General features: G+C 35.2%; 1 protein-coding gene across 8 annotated transcripts in view; it reads right to left on the reverse strand.

Annotated features, from left to right (window-relative positions):
* The window catches only part of LOC128982846 (uncharacterized), a 122,901-nt gene that overhangs the window by 36,427 nt on the left and 63,515 nt on the right, over positions 1 to 22,959 (reverse strand). For all 8 annotated transcript variants that reach the window (XR_008489745.1, XM_054401922.1, XM_054401928.1 and 5 more), the window contains one exon: positions 5,907 to 6,060. Coding sequence is in view for 7 of the 8 variants with exons in the window: in XM_054401922.1 (XP_054257897.1) it covers positions 5,907 to 6,060 (154 nt within the window). In the remaining variant the exon portion in view is untranslated. The remainder of the gene's footprint in view (positions 1 to 5,906; positions 6,061 to 22,959) is intronic.

Genomic DNA, 22,959 nt, shown 5'->3' on the forward strand with positions numbered 1-22,959 from the left:
ATGTTAAATTAATTATTTTCAAAGCAACCATCACTTAATTTGACAAAAATAATTAAATAACAATTTATTTTATTCATTAGTTGATTTGGAATTAGGAATCAAGTCTTTATTTCACAGTACCTATATTTAACTATTGTCAATTAAAAGAATATATTAGGGGTGGGCGAGTACTCTACTTTCGAGTAATTACTTGAGTTTTTTCAAAGTAATTACTACTTGAAAATTCGAGTCGAGTAGTTATAAATAGTGCCACTTCACGATTTTCTACACCCGTATTTATTTTGTTTTGTGTTGATGCCTTATTTAATCCCCATTCCTACAAAAAACAACGATCTAAAAACTCATATAGGTTAGGTTAGACCAGCTTAAACCAAATTTTCAACAAACAACCATCATCATTCGGCAGAGCTAGCAAGAGGACTACTTAAGACTTTCACTTTCCTACAACAGTCAACAGTCAACAATACGTCTTGATAACGATACAGTAAGTTTAAATAAAGCATTGAATGAATCTATCGAATTGCAATAGTCGATAGTCAACAAGGGAGTCTCGTGACTAGTATAACAATGGCAGACGATTCTTGAAGATATTATTAAGTAGGCCTACAGTTAGTTTGAACTGCCATAAAAATATTTTATACCAAAAAATATAAATAAAAAAATATTTTATACCAAAATATAGTAATACAACAAATAAAAAATAACCTATTATAGCATAATATTTTTTCACATTAATCGGTATTGGTGTTAAGTTTTACAAACCGATAACTTACTGCAAGGAACATCGATGCATCTGAATGACGCAATCTCATTGGGTATTGGCAGAAATAAAAGATCAGTTGATCAGTTCCACTTTAAACTGCCAGATGGACGGTAATTTTTGTACTTTTACAACTGTGGTATTGGCGTAAACAAACTATCAGTATAATTTTCTAATGAGTTTACATAAACATGATTTAAATTCGTCAAACTATTTACTTTTTTACAAAATAAAAGCTATAGCAATTTTATGATAATTTTGCCGACATTCACCATAATGGTTTAATGATAAATATGGCAACGTCAGCCCTGCAAAACAGCTTTTTGATAGGAAAACAAAGCAGAAGCAGAATGAGTAGACTGACTAGAGAGAGAGAGAGAGAGAGCAGATATGGTGACAGCTAGCGTAACAACAAAACAATGGATTGGAGTGAAGTTATGTCAACGTCAGTTTTGAATGTTTTTACTTTGAAGTTACAAGTAGGCCTAACTTGAAATAAAATTGATTTTGTTAGTGGAAGTTTAATAAAATAGTTATTTGTGCAACTAGTGAGAAAAGTGAGCAATTGACTCACTCGAGAGAAATCCTTATCCTTAGGAATGGTTTCTCGAGTGAGGCAATTGTACATTAAACTCGAGTTGCACATTATATTATACTTTTCCTACAGTTACCATAAAACAAATAAATTGGTGAAGAAACATAACCTATTTTTACACAGAAGTGAACTTTTAATATAACATTTAATGTGAAATGACAAATAATACAACAGTACAACAGCTGACCAGCTGATTTACAGCCAGTGCTGCCAACGTATTTTGCGCGCATACGACGTTGCCTGCATGTTACGCGTTCACTATTTATTTCGTGCCTTCACGTTGCAAATCTGGAGTGAGACAAAGTAATTAGAGTGAGACAATGTTAACATTGTCTTACTGATGAGCGAATTGGCCACTTTGCTTTCTCAAATCAGTGAGAGAACATGTACATTGTTAAGCCCCCCATACACTATCCAACATGTTGGACGGACATGTCGGGATCCAACGTCTTGTCGAACATATTGGACAGTGTGTGGGTTCCAACCCGACATGCTCGACGGATATGTCAGGTCGGATGCTCGGTCCGATAGCACCACCCGACTCGAGCCGTCCGCCTGACATGTTGGACCTATCGAAGTATATAACACAACGTTGGACCGTGTGTGGGAAACCGTCGAACTGCTCGCCCGACTAGCCACAGTTTCCAGTTAACTTGTATTTAGCGAGTTGTGCGTGATAACCGTCCCATTTTTCCATGATGTCATTTAATAATAATAAACAGTTCTGGTCAAAATTTATTTAACTCTACAGAGACCAGAAGGCGTTGTGGGATGTCAAAAGTAAACTCTATTGCAACAAACATGCACATAGGGGCACAATATCCTGATGGAAAAGTGCAAGGAACTGTATCCAGAGTGTGATTTGAAGTTCGTTAAAAATAAAATTGAAAATTTAAGAGCCTAGTTCCATAGGTTCTAAAAATCCCTAAAATCATCGCTAAAAATCCCCCTGAAACAGCTAACAGTCGTTTCAAAATCCATCTCAGAACTAATATTTCACCTGACTTGTTGGGTAACATGCTCGATAGTGTGTGGGAAACACCCGACATAAGTCAGGTTGGATGATGGGTCCGTCGTCAGGTCAGGTTGTCAGGTCGGGTGGCATGTTCGATAGTGTATGGGGGGCTTTAGGTAACTGTAGGAAAAGTAAAATAAACATGTTCTGTTTGTGATTTTGATTGTGCAATTTTCAATCTGGTGGCAGAAACATGACAACCCTACAGTTTGAATTGTAACTTAACCTAGAAAGATGTGAGTTTATTAAAGAAATGCCAAATAGGCTATACCGGGCTGCAGTCAAAAGGTTTTGTGACCAATTTTTTACTAGGCCTAAGATAAGAGGTACTAATAATTAGTAACCAAACTTAGAAAATGTGGGATACTTAAACTACCTATTTAGGCCTAGGCAGGGTTTAGGCTAGGATGAAATTTGTTTCAGCAAAATGCTACAAACTCTCAAGACAACTAAGTTAAATGTAGAAAAAATATTATTCAATAACTTAAGCATTTAAAACAAAAAATACCAGTAGGCTAATATTGCATTTGATTGAACATTACATCTTTCAATTTTATTTGTAGAAAATTTGCCATAGGCCTAGCCTGCAAAACAATTTAGCATTTTTAAGTTTTGAATAGCAAGATGCTAAAAATACTACCGCAGCTTAAACCCTGGGCCTAGGCCTACTTAACGCGTAACTACTCGACTCGACTCGATACTTGAGTTTTTACTCAAATACTCGACTCGACTCGACTCGAATTGAAAAATCACTACAGTTGGCTCTCGATAATCCGACAGTTACGGGACCGGGGGGGTGTCGGATTACCAAAAACGTCGGACTACCAAAGGTTAGCTTTATTTCACTGAATTTAACTGCATACGTTAAGAAAAACCAGTTTTTAATACATGTCACGTACTATTTAACTGTTATAGGTATAAACTAATCAACTAAGGCATTACATATTACAAAAAAGAAAAATTTATTGCATATAAAAATACAAAAATCAGTACAGTATAAATCAAAACTAAAATACAATGTAGGCTAGTGCTCCGTTTTTTCTAAATACATTACAACATTGTAATTACTGTACTGTAACTACGGTGTAGGCCTACACATTTACGGGTTGAAAAAATCTGTGATAGTCTTTTGTTTCTTTTTACGTAAACAGTCTGTCATTGCATTTTCTTGAATGTGTCTCAACATTAACACGTTGTTCAAGTCAAGTCCACGCTCTTCACACCAGCGAATCAAAGTGTTTGCAGCCAACATAGCTTCGTCACAGCTGATCGTGTATTTTGCCTCCACGGCCTCCTCAATTGTGTCGTCTTGTTCATTAGATATGACTTCCTGTACTATATCTTCATCTGTTAGGTCAGCACACAGGTTGTCGTCTAATACCCATCTTCTTAGGTCTTCTGAAGATTCTTGCGAAACGTTAATATCATCGCAAAGTGTAAGTGAGTCCTCCACAACTCCGTTGTCATCTTGACCATTGTCATTTCCATCGTCGTTATTTTGGAGGAGTGGGTTTTCTGGCCAAACATTTTTCCATGACTTAATTAGAGTTTCAGGTTTGACTTGTTGCCATGCAAATGCTGCATTTAAAATGGCATTCTTGATGTTAAATTTTTTCAAAAGTGATGTGATGTCTGCGTCAGGTTGACAGACGATATCCATAAGTAGGCGCTTCTTATAATGTGCCTTCATTGTCTTGATAACATTTTGATCCATTGGTTGAATCAGAGCAGTTGTATTTTTTGGCAAATACATGGCCTCTATGTAACCACCAGTTGTCTTCACTTTTAATCCCTCAATGTCCGGATGTCCGGGAGCATTATCTAACAGTAAAAGAGCCTTTATAGGCAGACTTTTACTCTTTAAGTGTTGTTTTACCTCTGGGACAAAATGGTTGAAAAACCAGTCGTTGAAAACGTCTTGAGTTACCCAAGCTCGGCTTTGATTCATGTAAACAACTGGAAGGGAATCCATATTGATGTTCTTAAATGCCCGGGGGTTCTTACTTCTACCGACAGCTAGCAGTTTTAACATATGACTCCCAGCGCCATTCGAACACACCATTAATGTAATTCTTTCTTTTTGAAGTTTTCTTCCAGAAACCTTTTTTTCATCCCCTGTTACAAAAGTTTTTGTTGGAAGTTGCCGCCAATTTAGGCCGGTTTCGTCGGCATTGTAAACTTGTTCAGGCGTAAGGCCTAGTTCATTGATTTTAGCTTGAAGGGTCTCAATAAAGTTAGAAATTTCTGTCACATCGGCAGATAGTTTCTCTCCACTCATCTGTAAGAAACGAATACCGTGTCGCTTTTTGAAATTTTCTAACCAGCCATCGCTGGCACGAAAATCATCTTTTTTGATGATTTCACGATAAAAAAACCGTGCTTTCTCTTTTAAAATATCCCCAGAAATCGGGGCATGTCTGTTTCTTTGCTGTTTAAACCACGCATAAAGAGCTTCCTCAACTTGGGGATATTCGCTCATTTTAAGTGTTTTTCTCTTAGAATCGTCTTCAACACATTTTATAAAATGTTCTATTTTTTCCCTATTTTTCACAATGTCATAAACGGTAGGTCGCCCGATGTCATAAACCTTAGAAATAGCCGTGGGAGTTTCACCACGGTCATACCTCTTAATAATTTCCCATTTTTCGGGAAGAGTTAATGTTTTATGCTTACGTTTATTGGTTCCACTTGTGCTCGCCATCACACAACACTTAACAAAACTCTAACACTAAAAACACTGAAGGTAAACTGTCACTTGATCACCAAAAGTACAGTACGTATGCACGAGTCACTTCGCTACTGAACACTGGAACCAGCTACCGGAAACACGTGAGACGCCTAGACCGATGTCAGTCTAGACAGCTGTCTACTGTAGTTTGCCGCCGCGTCGGACTACCGAGCGTGTCGGACTGTTAAGTGTCGGACTATCGAGAGCCAACTGCACTCGCCCACCCCTAGAATATATTATGCCAGTTTGTTTCTTTTGATTTAACCTCAAAACTTGACACGTATGAACACATGATCGCACTAAAAAGGTTCATCTTCAAAGATATTCCACCACAGCTTAACCGCTTCCAGCTAAAAAAATCCAATTGCACTGTACAGACTTCTCTATTTTTCACCCCACACTGTAAATAAAACATGTGATTGGAATTTCTTCAATTTTTTTTCTGTTTACAATACAATGTTATTTCATCACCTGGCAACCCATAAAGTCCATGTTAATTTTTTTTTTAATTTCAAATTCATTTTTTGTACTTATTTTTTAGCCTATTTTAATTTTTACACGGATTGTGCACATCTACAGGAAAATATATTTCTAACAGTGTGATTAGATTTCCCCTGCGATGCGCACAAGCTGAGAAATTTTTTTTAAAGAAACATGCTTTTCTATTATATAGATCATGTATGCCAGCTAAGTTTTAAATGTTAACTAAGGTTGTGGATTTCTATTTGATTCATACCTAGAATACAAATTGAAGAAAGAAAGAAATCTTATTAAAATTTAGATCAAGAAGTTATATTTATATGTCTACCGTAATGGGTATATCCGTTGGTAGAACAGTTCAAAGAGCAGTAAGAATCCAAGGAACATGGCAAGTTCAGAGCGGAACCAGATGATGGATGCTCCAGACAGCCAAATGAAAGCTGAGTAATGTCGTCGAATCCAACAATGAAGAGCTAACAACACTGGAACACGAAACAAGTATTAAATTAAATTAAATATTACTTTAATGTCACAAAAACATTTCATAAATCCAGTATTAGCTGGCGAAACAGGTAATTTTGTCAGATCTTGAAAAGGAAAACTCAAGGCGGCACTAAACAAACAAAAAAATAATGAAGACAGACATTGTTTAGCAGGTTAGGCTATGCAAAGGTGGTTTAGGACAAAAATTTAGTATGTACTTATAGGACGTGTCCTATACAACATATGTGTTATATATGTACTAATAGATGTGTGTCCATTTGTGTACCATGTGTTTAAATTGAAAGCACAGTTTTTGAAATGGTTTTAGCGAATTTCCCATATAGGGAATAAGCTATTACTGTAGTACTCATAGTAAGACATAGACGCGGGACAGATTTTTTTTTTTTCGTTTTGAGGTCCCTAGAGGCCAAAAAAACCATCCGTTCAAATTCATATACAGTGGAACCTTAATAAATCGAACCTCAATAATTCGAAATCCTTGATAAATCGAATTTTTTAAATTCCCCTTGAACTTCCCTAACTATTGCAACGTTAATTTTGCCTCTACAATTCGAATATTTCACAAGAAACACCTTTATAATTCGAAGTTTTATGGTATTTTTCGTCGTAAAAGTACCTCTATAAATCGAAGTTTTAGTCCAAAAACCTCTACAATTCGAAATCGTGCAACTGCCGAACCTCTACAAGTCGAAGTATTAGCAAGAAACCCTCTATTAATCGAAGTTGTATGGAATTTGTTATGATTCAAAACATCGATACTGTACTTTACTGCGTCGTGTTTCGTGTTTCGACAGGAAATCCAACTTCCGCTCCTGTTGCAATCTATCTCAGTCATGTGCGTGTGTGTACTCGAGTAGTTTAGATACAGTGTCTCCTTTGTTTTAGAGTGTTTAGTGCTAGTGAGTTTTTATAGCCAATATGGCAAAACGTTCGTACAAGACACTTACCTACGAGGATAAGTTAAAAGTTATCGAAGCAGTAGAAAAAGGTGACAAGAAAAAATGTGAAATCGCTAAACAGTTTGGTATACCGGCCAACACTTTGTCAACCATTTTAAAACACAAGGAGAAGTATGAAAGCAATGCATCAAGATCGAAGAGAATAAAAGGACCGGAATCTAAAGAAATTGAAGATTGTGTGTTGCAGTGGCTTAAACAATGCCGGGATAAAAATTTACCTGTGAGTGGACCGACTTTACAGGAAAAAGCCGTTGAATTTGCTACTCAACTTGGCAAAACAAACTTTCGGGCAAGTAATGGGTGGTTACAAAATTTTAAAAAAAGAAACGAGATTGTTTTTAAAAGAATAACGGGCGAAAGTGCTAGTGTGGACGATCAGTTGTGTACAGAATGGACGGAAAAAATACCCGATCTAACAAAGGGCTACAAACCCGACGACATATTCAATGCGGACGAAACTGGACTTTATTATCAGTGCTTACCGGATAAAACATTAGCGTTCAAAGGAGACTCATGCCATGGAGGCAAAAATAGTAAGCAGAGAGTTACAGTGCTACTTGGTGCAAACCAAACTGGAACCGTTAAACTCAAACCGCTAATGATTGGGAAGGCCAAAAACCCGCGTTGTTTCAAAGGTGTAAAAAGTTTCCCGATGGACTACACTTCAAACCCTAAATCTTGGATGAAATCTGAAATTTTCGGCAAGTGGTTAAAAGACCTTGATAATGATATGAAGAAGAAGAAAAAGAAAATTCTTATTTTCATCGATAATTGTACAGCCCATGGTGATTTACCCAAGCTAAAAAACATTAAAATCGTGTTTTTACCCCCTAATACGACATCCAAACTGCAGCCTCTAGATCAAGGAATCATCAAGAACTTTAAAGTGTTTTATAGAAAAGAAGTGGTTCGCCGGTTCCTAAGTGACCTAGAAAAAAACAGCCCCACAAAAATCGATGTGCTTGACGCAATGTGGATGGCGTCAAAGGCTTGGAATAATGTATCTGAGAAAACAATCGAAAATTGTTTTAAGAAAAGTGGATTCACTCAGAAACCCGAAGAAAATGCAGAAGACACAGATGTGGATATCAGTGTGGTTGATGACCCTCCTAATAATGAACTCGAGCCTCCGACGCGTTGGAATGAAGTTACACGGTCTCTTAATGTTGAGTATCTAACGTTCGAGGAATTTGTCAATTTTGATGACGATGTGGCGACAAGTGGGGCACTAAGTGAAGCGGATATAATCGCCTCCGTTACACAAGACCCACTAGAAGATAATGTAGGAGGGGCGACGACGAGGGTGAAGCGGACGACGAGAACGAAGCAACGGACCCGGACCCGACACTCAGTGATGCGCGTTGTGCAATTGATGTCTTGCGCAAATTTCTTCAAAAGAAGACGATGATGAGTGACCAAACAATTAAATCAATTTCTGTACTGGACGACGCGCTGGACAAAGTTACTCTAACAGGTAGACAAACTACAATTTCTGAATATTTTTCTGTATAAGGAGTTAACCATACAAACATTTAGGCTCCTACTGTAGCCTATCTCTGTTTTATGATGTACTGTATCAGCAAATATTTTGTTTTCTACTGTAAATGTAAAGTAAATATTTTTACACTGTAACCATTTTCAATACAGTACATCAGTTAGTCATAGTTTTGAGTTTCGTTTGATTTTAAGAAATATTTTATCTATTGAGACTTTGTTATACAGTAAATATTTTCACAATTTGTATTAAACAAAATGACTATACATGTATTCCATTTTTGCAGTTTGTAAATGTACGGTAGGCTATTGAAAACTTGTACAAGTTGCGTTAAAATGTTCTTTAAAAATCAAATGTATGTTTTGTTAAATACATTGACATTGATTTTGTTTTGTACTGTCATTGATTTCAATAAATACGTATACTGTACTGAATTTTAAAACGAGTTATTATTTACTGTATTTCCCGGTCTGTTTTAAAGTATACCAACATGCTTTATTTTAAATCTATACATTTAAAGCTTATTTTCTTTAGTCTAAACTTTTAATGTGATAGTACCAGTCAGTTTTTTGGACCTCTGATAGTGATTTGCCCATCATTCATTGTAAAAAGTGAAAGTTCCAAACAGGCGATAAGAGAACAGGTGCCCGTCTAATAACAAAAGGGTCGTAGCCGAGGGGCAAAAAACTGAGAGGGTGTCTGCCAATGACTCATTTCTTTGTTTACTTCATTCGCGCTACTCTATAACCTTTCCACTGAAAAATGGCTATGAGCCGTAGAGTACGTTCAACAAAGAATTGAACCTCTATAAATCGAATTTTGGGGAGAATGAACCTTGATAAATCGAACCTTTATTATTCGAAGTACTCGATAATTCGAAGTTTTCCCGTTCCCCTTGGGATTCGATTTATTGAGGTTCTACTGTATATATATATCTTATCTTACTAATATTATAAATGTGAAAGTTTGTGTGTTTGAAGTTCAATCACGCATAAACCACTGGACGGATTGGGCTGAAATTTGGCATGATGATAGCTTAAATTCCCGATTAACATATACTGTAGGCATATTCTTATCTCAAAGATCCTTTCTGGCTCCTCCCCAGTGGTTCTGTAATTCCCCATGTTAACCTTATGAGTATTCATATTTAACACGTTGGGTGCTGATGACGGGAATTCCCGCCATTGCTTAACATTGAAATAAATGCAATTTTCATGTTCAAACATGTCAACGGCACTTTAAGTGTTAAAGGGAATTAAAGAATTTAGTCAGCTGTTTCAACTAAAAAAGTTGGTTCTATGATATGGAAAAGCAATAAAAAGTTATAAGATTTACCAACAAGGTGCAGCACTATATTTTTTTTTGGCATTTATGAAAACAGCTAATTTGAACTAAGCAGCAACAAAAAACTGTGATTCACAATGAGAACTGTCAAAGTAGGATTGTTTACAGTTATGTTTATGTTTTTCATTTCATGAATAATTTGTGATATTTTGCGAATTGTTGATCATTTATTTTTCTCTATTGTTTTTGTTTACGTGAAGTGGTAGAACATTATGGCTATGGTAGATGTGTAATACTATAGAATACTGTAAATTTAAAAAAGCTAATTTTATCAAACTGTGTCCTCCCTTATTGCAAACGCAAAGCTTGAGTATAACTGGAATAAGCATTTTATACTTATATTCCAACCCCGTACGAAGGACGGGTACTCTGCTAGTATATAATTATATATATATGTGTGTGTCCGTTAGCACGATAACTTGAGCAAAAATGATCCGATTTTGATGAAATTTGGTATAAACCTGTAAACCAGCAAGATCGGACTATAGGAACGGGGGTTTACGGGGGGTTTTATGGGGTAAAAATAGGTTTTTCCCATTTTCGACCCAAAAAACATAAAAATTTAGCAATTTCTTTCCAAACCATTTTGTAGAGCTTAAAAAAACAAATAATTTAGTATATTGAAGCGTTATTATGCGCCTAATGGTTACGGAGAAAATTCAAAAAAAATTTAAATTTAAAATTCCCACGTTATTTTTATGGAGAACAAGTAAACTGTTATAGTTTGCTTGTTTATGAACGTATTTTGATCAAATTTGGAAAAAGTTTTTATTTCTAATTAACTATTAACATTTTACAAAGAAAACAGTTTTACCCTCCCTGATGCAGCAAACCTAAGTACTTGTTAAACTAATTCTATTTAAATAGGAAATTAATGTTATATTTTTAAGTAGACATTTTAGAGTAAATCCAATCGGGCAAATGGAAATTTGCTTAGTCTGCAGGTTTGCTGCGGCGGGGGTTTTTATTTAGTTTACCTTTCTATGTTCCTTGTACACAAAGTTGTTTGTTATGTGATTATTATTGTTAAAACTCATTATGTTTGCCTGCCTCATTTTTGGCATTACAGTTATTTCGAACCTGAACTTATTTCAACTAGCTGTTATCCACGGGCTCCACCCCGTTTTACTACATAAGTATTAATAAAACTATTGATTGGTTAAGTTAAGCTGAAATAAACAAAACATAATACAGTAATGGTAATACAAACAAATAATAACAGGGCCCTGTTTCATAAAAATACTAGTCTAGTATTTACTAGTCCGTGGACTAGTAATACTAGTGTATTTTACAAGTCTACGTTTCAAAAACCTACTAGTGTAAATACTAGTTACTAGTGTAGGGACTAGTATTACTAGTGGTTTTTACTAGTGTAGACAGCAAGTGTATTTCATAAAGTTTTACTCTTGTAAGTTACACTGGTAAATACTTGCCATTTTCTACCAACCTCTCTACACCCGTATTATTTGTAGTAGACTAGTATTTTTTAAAAGAGTGATATTTCATTACTCACATCATTGAAAAATGAATCTTTAAGTTACTTTTGCAAGTGCAAATTTGGCTCACAATTGCAAATTATTATAAAAAAATTCTTCTGTGAGTGCTAAAAACATAATTATTAGACATAAATTACAATCAATAAATGTGGCGTAGTACAAAATTAGTAATATTGATAAATGTACAATTTCCCAATTAATTAGAATAATTCTACAAGTTATAAATTTGTGTTAAAGTTTACTTTTACTTGAGTTAAATTTCATGGTTTTATCAACTATATTAAGCTATAATAACACGGATAAAAAATTAGGCTTTGAGCAAAACCAAATTAAAACAACATACCGTATTGCATACAAAGATCTTCAAAAATGTATCCACAATTGCAACATTAATCAGATTATTTTACACCCAAGGCTCTCGGTTTTATTCGGGAATAATAGTAAGACAATTTTAAAGAGGAGTTGCATAGTATTTTTTGAGGTGCTTATTAAGTTGCTTCCCAAATAGCTAAAATGTGTAACAATTTTGTAGGCCTAGTATTAGATTTTTTGTGTTGGAGTTTCTGCTTATCATAAAAACATTTTATTTTTAATTCAATTAGGTAGACCTACAGTATCCAGAATTTGTTATTCAAAGTAGGTAATAAAATAAATTATGTTGATTAAGCGCTGTCATTTAAGTGGAAAACATGTAAAAGTTAAATTAATGGAATAAAAAGGTTAGTGGGTGATGAGGATTCAAACCAGGGACCCACCTCATGAAAAGTGGGAACTATACTGCTGAGCTACGCTATTGACGCTTAGACCGTGTTTTACTAATATACTTGAAAACCTACTTCTCCATTGCTTGTAACAGTGTTGCAATAATTATTTGTTACATCAATAAACGTTTAGGCTTATTATTCATGATTTGTAGACTCAAAATTAGAAAATCACCACACGATTTTTATCCCAAATATTCTTATGCATTTGAATATTTGAAAACATAGGTTAGGGTACTTAAAACGTTCCAAACAAAATGTCAAGAATATTAGACCTTATATCGTCCTTATAATAGAATTAGGCATACATTCAAAATTTGAATCTTCTTTTCTTTACTAATAGTAAGCTTAATTTTATACGTTAGAATAAAAAAAAAAAAAACTATAAAAATCAAAGCGAATGCGGCAGCAACAGATCAACTTCCAGCCAACTGTTGAGCTTGAGCGCCGCAACTAGGCCTACATTCGGAATTGGCTACTACAATGACCGTGTTTGCAGCGACGCCGTGCCGGCGGCGTGGCGGCGGGCTCATTGATGAACATAAATAATAGCGGTATGATAAATAATATGTGATTGTTTTACTTATATGTCTATATATAGTTATTATTAAAAGAAGACACTGCGTTTCTACAGCTATTTACTTTTAGTATCAAATGAAAGAAAAAATTAAAACGCTTTATGAAGCATCAGAAACCCCGTGATTGAGGTTAGAAATTTGTTTTGAGAGTTCACCTTGTAAAGTTGGTCACGTGACTAGTAGTTTCGGTCATGTGACTAGTAAAATTCACTAGTATTTACTAGCGGTATTGTAATGATAAACACCTCAGATTAATAAGGTTTTAATCAACTAAAACTGTACTACAACAAGTATCCTAACATTTTGTGTTTTGACTGAATGTAAACAAAGATTAAATCATATGTTTTACAATACAATAGTTTTGAACAAATTAAACAAGGAACAGAAGGAAGGCAAAATATTATCACATTCTTCCCGGCTTCATTTTTACAAATCAGACGGTGTAGAAGTCAGGTGGCCGGCGTTCTCGTCAAGGTCGCCGCTTTTGAGCCATTCGTATACTTCCATTTGGTTGAGAGTTTGATTGATTTGATGGATCATCAAGTTCTTGAACTTGATCAATGTCTGTTTCATGATCTATGGGCGATCCGTTATCATTCCCGTAAGGAGCCAGGTGCCTCAAGGAAACGGTTGATTCTCTGCCATCTCTTGAACGGATTCTGGCGTATTGAGGACCAGCATTGACTAGATCCACAACTTCTACTGCAGGTGAATACTTGCTGGCATGGTTGAACTTCTTCAGCAATACAGGTCCTGGTGCTGAGAGCCACATGGGTAAGGATTGGCTATAAAAGGATTTCCTCATGTGGTTGAACATCCTCTCATGTGGAGTAGCGTTTGTGGCAGTACAAAGCAAACTGCGTATGGAGTGCAGCGCCTCTTTTAACACTTTTTCCCATTGACTAACATGCAAACTGTGAGTTTTCAAAGCAAGGTTCACTGTCTTCCATATGATGCCGTTATACCTCTTAGCCTGTCCGTTTCCTCTGGGGTTGTAGGGCGTTGTACGACTGGATGCGATTCCACAGGCGTTAAGAAATTGTTGAACCTCTTGAGACAGGAAAGAGGTTCCTCTATCGGAGTGAACATAAGAAGGCATTCCAAAAAGATAAAAGAGACTTTGTAAGTGTTTGATTACTGTTGATGAAGCCATGTCAGCACAAGGAAAAGCGAACGAGAATCGAGAAAATTAATCCACAACAGTTAGTATGTACTTGTTTCTTGTTGAAGATGGCAAAGGGCCCTTGAAGTCAATATAAAGTCTTTCAAAAGGTGCTGTTGCTTTGATTAATTGCCCTTGAAACTTACAGAATCTCGGTTTCAACTCTGCACACACCGTACAAGATGAAGTCACCTTCCTAATATCGTCAAGTGAAAATGGGAGATTTTTTTTTCTAACCCAGTGATGAGTCTCGTGACACCCGGATGACACAGTGAATTATGAATGTCTTTGAGACTAAGGCTTCCTGTAACAGAACAAACACGAGAGAGAGTATCGGCAGTTGAGTTCTCTACACCCGGTCTTGTAAACTATATTGTATTTGTAACACGAAAGTTCCATGCGCCATCTTTGGATTTTTTCATTTTTTATTTTTCCAGAGGCCTTGTTGTCAAACATGTAAGCGACCGACTTTTGGTCTGTGATTAACTGAAAAACCCTTCCTACGAGATAATACCTCCAGTGCTTTAATGACTCCACAATTAATTGCTTGAGCTTCTTTTTCTACTATGGGATGTTTCCGTTCGGTTGGTGTCAAACTTTTGGAGAAAAAGGCAACGGGTCTTCCCCCCTGGGATAGAGTCGCGCTCAGGTCGTGGTCAGAGGCATCTGTTTCCACAGTGAACTGTTCTTCATCATCGATTGGTGACTTGACTGCTTCTGATATATCTGCTTTCAGTTTGTGAAAGGCTTGGATGGATTCTGGTGATAGAGGAAGGCTTTGATTATTACTGAAAGCTTGTATTTTCTCCGAAAACTTAGGAATGAGATTTGCGTAGTGAGTAAACATTCCCATGCCTCGTCGAAGAGCTGCTATGTCCTTTGGTACTGGGAGTTCCATAAGTGGTCGGAGACGTTCAGGATCAGGTTTGATGGAACAATAAGATATCAGGTACCCAAGTAAGTTTATTGACTTCTGGCGAAACTTACTTTTTTCATTGTTGATCGTCAAATTATACTTGTGGGAAACCGCTAGGAAGGCTTCAAGGTTCCGATCATGTTCTTCTTCACTGTCTCCCCCAATAGTAATGTCATCTAAATAAGCCTTGGTTTTTACTAGTTTTTCCTGTGATATGATTCCGTTAATGACTCTTTGGAAAGCAGGCACTCCGTTAGTTACTCCGAACGGGATTCGTTTGAATTGGAATAATCGACCATCTGCCTCAAAGGCGGTGTATGGTTTCTCACCTTCCACAATTGGTATTTGATGATACGCTGAGCTCAGATCTATGGTGCTATAAAATTTGTACTTAGCCACCTCGTTGACAATTGTTTCAATTTTCGGCAAAGGATATCCGTCTAGCTCAGTGAATCTATTGATAGTTTGGGAGTAATCAATAACCATCCTCTTCTTCTTGGATTCTCCCTTAACAACCAGAACTTCTGCTCTCCAAGGTGATTGACTCTCTTCTATGATACCCTCTTGTTGCATTCTATTAACTTTTTTATGAACTCACTATCTTCAGGTGAAAACTGTCTCGACTTAATTGCGATAGGTTTACAGTTGGGAGTTAAATTCGTGAACAACTGAATCGGTTCAATTCCAGCTTGAGCGAGGCCACATATCTTGAGAGGAGCACTGTTTCCACCAAATGTCATTTCAAGACTTGAGTGATTTCGTAAGATATTGTGGCCAATTATAACGTCAGCACACAGATTTTTCATGACATACAGTTTTACGTTCTCATAAACGTGACCTGAAAGTTCTAACTTTGCCAGACAGACCTCATTTATTTCAGAATTAAGTTATGTGGATGCCATAGCTACACTAAGTTTTCCAGGACGACATGGCAAGTTGTGATGTTCAACAAACTGTTTGCTGACAAAACTCTCAGAACTTCCTGTATCAATCAAAGCATCAGCCAGAGTGGAGTTTACCTTTACTCACTGATACTGTAGCTTTAGATAAGACCGGAGGGGATGAAGCACAAACACTTTTTGAATTATTATTTGACGGTGCACAAATACTAGCGGAATTTCCCCCCAAGGGTTTAGGTCTATCTACATTCTCTTTCTTTGATCTACAGACGCGGCTGAAATGGCCAATTTTATTGCAATTATAGCATTTGAAGTTTTTTGCAGGACAAACATGACGCTTATGTCTGTTTTCTCCACAGAAATAACACTTCTGGGACGGTACTGCAGCTGAAAACAAAGTATTGTCCCCCAAATTTGCTTCGTTAGGTGATTGGCTTGAGTTCGCACTATTGCTCTCTGCGCGATTTGACTGCGTGATTTGAGTGGTGGTGGCATTTAATCTACTGTTTAAGTACGACTCTGCTTGAACTTGAGCTACTTCGATACTCCTTGCTTGGTCAAAAGCCTCTTCAAGCGACAGTGTTGATTTCTCTAACAATCTTTGTCGTATATAATTTGATCGAAGCCCAGTGATAAAAGCATCTCTGATATTTTCACTGCGATTCTGTTCCGCCGTAACTGATTGAAAGTTACATTCTTTACTAGTGATTTTCAGTGCTTGGAAAAATTCATCTAATGATTCCTCAGCCCTCTGCATTCGCGTGGCAAGTCGATGCCGGGCATAAATTTCATTCTTAGGTTTTACATATAATTTTTTCAAAATTTCAATTGCTCCTTGATATTTTTTGCATTCTGATATGAAGCCGTAAACGTTTGGTCCAACAAAGTTTACGAGAAAATTGAGTTTCATCTTGTCATTTGGTGCAGGCGTCAAGGAATCAATGAAATTGCCAAATGTTCTGTACCAGTGTATCCATTCTTCTTGTGCATTGTTTGTATTAGGGTCAATATTAAGTTTCCCGGGTTTCAGAAGTTTATCCATAGTCTTCAGTTCGTTGTTGAGATAGTTGATTAAATTGTAATGATAAATACCTCAGATTAATAAGGTTTTAATTAGGGGTGTGCGAATAGTGATTTTCAACCTCGAGCCGAGCCGAGCTTTTTAAAAAATGTTCGAGCTCGAGCTTTTTCGAGCCGAGCTTTTCCTAGCGTAACCTTATCTTAATTATTAAACTTTTTTTCTTAAAAACGTGCATAATAATAATAATGTTCAGTCAATTTTTAAATAAACACAATGTTATTTTAATATGTTTAAAAACATTGAGAATTGTCAAGACATCAAATAGTAGATAATCACGATAAGAACTGAACTGAACTAAATGAAGATGCAAGAAATAAAAGGATATCGATTGAAGGCCTGAAGAGATATGCAGTGCAGACTGAGACAATCAGATTGTCTTTCATAACAGAACAGCAACGCGACCTTGAATGACGACAAAACAACTAGCAAGTCGATTACATATGTATATTGTAACTACTATGAATATTTAATTCTATTTTGTATAAATAAATACAAAATAAATTTAAAAACACATGATTATTCTTGTTGTTTTCCATGCACAAAATATTTTTGTTTTATGAATCCTATTAATCAAAAAAGAACATGGTTGGTTTGGATCCAAAAAGGTGGAGAGACAAGTTTTACTTATATATTAAAAAATATATAATTGACATATAGAGGAAATAGACCAAAGCACTAGAATTAATAGAATAACACACAAAGTAAACAAGAAATGAAATGCAGAACACGATGATTTAACACTGTCACTCAATTTTGTTATCTAGAAGGGTCGGCGAACTAATCAATAAATAGCCAAAACCAGTTTCCTCCCCTTCACACAGTCTCACCGCCCCCCCTTCCCCCCCCAATCCGGGTGGCCCAACACTTTGTCCTTGAAACACCCTTGCGTCTGAAACAATAAACCCTTACACCCTCGTTGCTGTTTTGACAACAGGTTTATGAATGCGATCACTATTTTTCATTTCCAGAATTAACTATCTATTATTATTATTTGCAAGATACAAATAGGAAACTAAACACATTATGGTATTCAATGACCCATGTACAGCAGACTCTTGATAATTCGAAATTGGTGGGCCAAGCATATAAATTTGAATTATCAAGAGTTTTGAATTATCAAGAGTTCGATTTATCGGGAGAAACATAAACCATTCGAATTACAGAGAGTTCATTTGTTTAATACATACAAAGGTACAGCACGTTACAATAAAACATAATACCGTATTTTAGTACACTTTTAAACAACGGAACGGCTTATTTTTCAGTTAGGCCTACTGTAGTTGCAAAGAAATCTATTATTTAGCACTATATACAGATGTCACAAAAAAGTGTGATGGGCTATACAGGACCTAATTCTACATGCAAAAATAAGTCAAAAATGAAGAATACAATTTTTTGGATTTCGGCTTAGTTTAGCCGTAATCCGCCATTTTGTTTTTTGGGGAAAATATTTATTATTTCAAAATCCCTTTGAGATATTTTTACGAAACTTGGCAAAATTGTTTACACTATAGTAAGTAACATTCATAAAAACAATTATTATTTTAACTTTCCAAATTTCAAAATGGCGGCCGTTTGAATTTTGTAATGCCAAATTTCATGAAAACCGGTACCTAAATCAAAATTTTGTAAGACACAAAAGTTTTAGTATTTATTATGACAAATCCAACAAAACAAAAATGAATAAAATCGGTTCATAAATAAAGAAGCTGTGTTTATTTTAGTAATTTAGACTGAAATTACTTAATACGTTACATAAACTATTACATTACATTTAATAGGTACATTTTAATATTAATAATTTCAGTCTAAATTACTAAAATAAACACAGCTTCTTTATTTATGAACCGATTTTATTCATTTTTGTTTTGTTGGATTTGTCATAATAAATACTAAAACTTTTGTGTCTTACAAAATTTTGATTTAGGTACCAGTTTTCACGAAATTTGGCATTAAAAAATTCAAACGGCCGCCATTTTGAAATTTGGAAAGTTAAAACAATAATTTTTTTTTATAAATTTTACTTACTTTAGTGTTAACAATTTTGCCAAGTTTCGTAAAAATATCTCAAAGGGATTTTGAAATAATAAATATTTTCCCCCAAAAACAAAATGGCGGATTACGGCTAAACTAAGCCGAAATCCAAACAATTTTATTCTTCATTTTTGACTTATTTTTGCATGTAGAATTAGGTCCTGTATAGCCCATCACACTTTTTTGTGACACCCTGTATTTCGCCAATAGCTGAACTATCTATCAGCTGTCGACAACTACGTTTGTGCTCAAGGAGATGTCGCACAATCTAGAGATCGGATTGCGAACTTAGAAAAACAAGTTGTCAGCGAACTAACTCAAACTACTGCTCTAACTAAACAAACATCAAAACGTCCAACACTAGCCTACCAAGGGAACAGGATGTACTGTACTGTATAGTTTCCTGTTATAACAGGAAGAGATCACTTCAAATTTTAGAGTGTTTTGCCAACTAAACTTCGAATTACTGCGTGACTTTGATTTATAGAGTGTTTTTTCGACGAAACTTCGAATTACAGCATGACTTTGAATTATAGAGTGTTAACCGACGAAACTTCGAATTACTGAGTTACTTCGAATTATAGAGTGTTTTTCCGACAAAACTTCGAATTACTGCGTGTTACAAATTGACCTGCCCTCTATTTGGACTTTGAAATACCGAGTGTATCAAAATGCATGGTAAAAATTTGAAATATTGAGAGATTCTCTAGGGACTGAGCCTTCATTTTGAATTATCAAAAGTTTTGAATTATCAAGTGTTTGAATTACCAAGAGGGGACTGTACTATCAAAAATTAATAACTCATTACTTATTTTGATAATAAAAAGCACTCATTACAGCACGCGCCACTTATTGATATATATATATATATATATATATATATAATCCTCAAAGTAACTGTTACTTTATATAAAATAAAATAGGTACAAAATTGTGTGGCCAGTCAAACTTTATAAACAAACATTTTATTCTATAAAATACAGATGGTAAATAGGGGTTGATTTAACCCTTAATTTGACAGCGTGCCATTATTGGCACATGAGGATTCAAAAAAATGTCACGTTCGCCTGTTAACTTTTTAATTCCAAAAAACGGCAACCAAAGGTTCTTTGCCTATTGCTATTATGGTTTAGTGCACTATAGTGGATGTTTTGGAAATTACTATCACTTTAGACCAACATATAGAAAAGGAAGTATGGAGCCTTAGTGTAGAAGGTTAGTAAATTACTTCTTATTTCAATATTTTAGCTTGTTTACTTATATATCTAAGTGATTTGCACAGATTAAAGATGAGAAAACATAACACAGGTCAGTAATTAGCTTAAATATGAATATTGATTTTTTATAAACTAAACAATTTGAGTGTGACAAAAATGGCACATTGCCAAAGAACCAGGGAACAATGAAAATTGTTGGGCGTGCTAAAAATGGCACATTACCAAAGATGGAGTTATTTTTTTTAGTTTATTGAGCGCGCTTATAGTGGCACACTGTTTATAAAACAGGGAAAGATATTTATACTAGGTGAAACCCGTCGAAATCGACGGTTACTTTCAAGGCGTACGCTAATTCATCTGCTGCAATAAATTGAGTGAAATTATACATATTTTGAGCATTTAGCATTGTTTAAAGATTAATAAGTGTAAAAACAATAATGATATTAATTGCGTTAGTTACCAAAATATGGTTTATCATTTAATGAATAAAATATTTCCCATACTATTAGTCTTATCTGGTATCTCTTCCTTTGGAAGAACCTTTATAGGGAACCAGTATTAAAATCGTATTGGTGGATCTTTTGTAGTTAAACACTTCCGTGATTCCATCAGTGTAATGCAGATTAATCTAGGATTTTATTTGAAAAAAATATCTGTTTGTTGGGAAGACACGTTCTAACTTCAAACAGAGGTACTGTCAGTGTTGGGGAAGCTACTTTTAAAATGTAGCTAGCTACAACTACTGCTACATTTCCAAAAAAGTAGCTTAGCTACAGCTACAGCTACAGTTCCCAAAAAGTAGCTAGCTACAACTACAGCTACAATGAAATGTAGCTACAGCTACAATTTTAGCTACTTTTCCAAAAGACGTTACTTTTTATTCCACGCACATTAGGTAAATGTAAAATTAATTGCAACTACATTTTTATTGAACAAACATTTAAAAAAATGTCAGTATTGTATCTAACATTACTTGGAAAACAAATTATTCCTAGATTGTATTTAATTTGTTGGCATTATAAACCTAACATTACAACAACAGAACCAAATAGTTGGGTGTCCCATCATATTTAGTACTTATTTTTAAATATTGCATTATTTTTAAACATCTTAAAATGTAAATTTCATTAAGTTCAAAGGACATACAACCAAACTATATTTTAAAAGCTCATTTTATTAATCTAATATAGATTCATTTATAGATGTTTTATATCAACAATTAAGACCAATAAAACTGTAAAAAGATTATTTAAAAATACTTTTTTGTGTTACAGAGCCTAGCCTACTGAAATTGGAGTTTATTGCCTTCCTTTACTTTTAATGTTAAAAACGACATTGCTATAACTTTGAAAGTGATAAATTACTTGTTCTACGAATAACACTTTTCAATGTCAAGAAATCGTCCTTTATTGTCATTATGCATAGGGCAAATTGTGCTTCAACCTAGTTGGTAGAGAAAACAGTATTCAGTAACTTATCCTGAAATCGGCTTTTAATTTAAACGTGTTTAATTTTGTAAAGTAAAAATAACATGTAGGCCTACTTGGCTATGTAACAAGTTGGCTATAGTAGGCTTGTTCTTGCAAGGACTAAACAGATATATTCATAATAATTGAACTTGGAACTTGTGTTCGTCTTATAGCCTCAGTCCTATACAAGTACAAGAGTTGTTAGCAGGAGCAAACTATGCTATTTTTTCAATGTATGTTTCATGTTATATGGAGGGAGATTTTTTCATTACAATTATCATGTAGTCTAGGCATATCTTAAATCTCATCAGGTAATTTCCTCTTTGTTAATTTAGTAAACCTTTGAAAAATCCTCGTAATCTAATCTAACCAAGGAAGGACTTGAGATGATAAACCACAATCAACAGCTGAAGCAAAGGTTGATAGACCAGCTTTCTAATTATTTCAAGGTGTGTTGGTTTCCATTAAACCCCAAGTTGAAACATTATCGATATAATAAAGAAACTAAATTGATTACTAATTCCCCTGTCCTGTCAATCACTTGCAAGCATTCAATAGCTTCTCTTGTCACCGGTACCCGGTACCGTTTAAACGTCGTCTGCATCTAACGATTTTATTTTATCTGACAGTAATCATAGAGTAGTAAATTAAGGAAATGAGAGCCAAAAATGTGGATAACACTCATTTAATGGCCTCTATGTCCACACAACGTTGTGTTGTAATAGGGAATGAAACGGCTGCAACCAGCTGTTTGAAGCCAATAAAGTAGGCCTATTTTGTTTTTATCTCAGTTTAAAAGAGGTTGTTTCACGTAAGGTTGAGGTTATGATAAAAATCACTATCTCAAACAAGTTAATGTAGCGAGAAAAGTAGCTAAAATTCCGCTACAACTACTTTAAAAATGTAGCTAGCTACAGCTAAAGCTACAAAATCTTAAAAGTAGCGTAGCTACAGCTAACGCTACAAAAAAAGTAGCGCGCTACTGTAGCGTCGCTACTTGTAGCGCGCTACTTCCCAACACTGGGTACTGTATATCCGTTACAGTGTAAGTTTGAGTTTTCCTTCGTCACGTCGTGTCAGTTCATATCGTACTTCTGTGCCTATGAATCACACACAAAATTTGCCTATGCACATTTCTCTAGCAATGTTTTGAGAAATTGGTTGTGGGGTTACTGTTAAAGCGGGAATTCCTTGACATGGGAGATGTCAGTTAGTTGTCTCAGCCTTATCAATTACATAACGTTGTCAATATAATCTCTCTACAGAATGTTAGGTGTAGTGGAATATACTTGAAGTAAAGTTGGATTTTATTCTTGAACTGTTAGGGGCCTCCTCAATTATATGGTCGTGCGGCTTCATTGGCAACAAATAATGCAAATGATATGATACAGAAGAAAATCAATTTTAAAATCAGAAAATAACATTGAAAATACTTCTTTTGGACAATTCTAACTCCCAATAAATGT

Source organism: Macrosteles quadrilineatus, unplaced genomic scaffold, assembly GCF_028750875.1.
Source record: "Macrosteles quadrilineatus isolate MER2022 unplaced genomic scaffold, UCM_ALF_1.0 Scaffold_1__1_contigs__length_201487025, whole genome shotgun sequence".
Taxonomy (NCBI): domain Eukaryota; kingdom Metazoa; phylum Arthropoda; class Insecta; order Hemiptera; family Cicadellidae; genus Macrosteles; species Macrosteles quadrilineatus.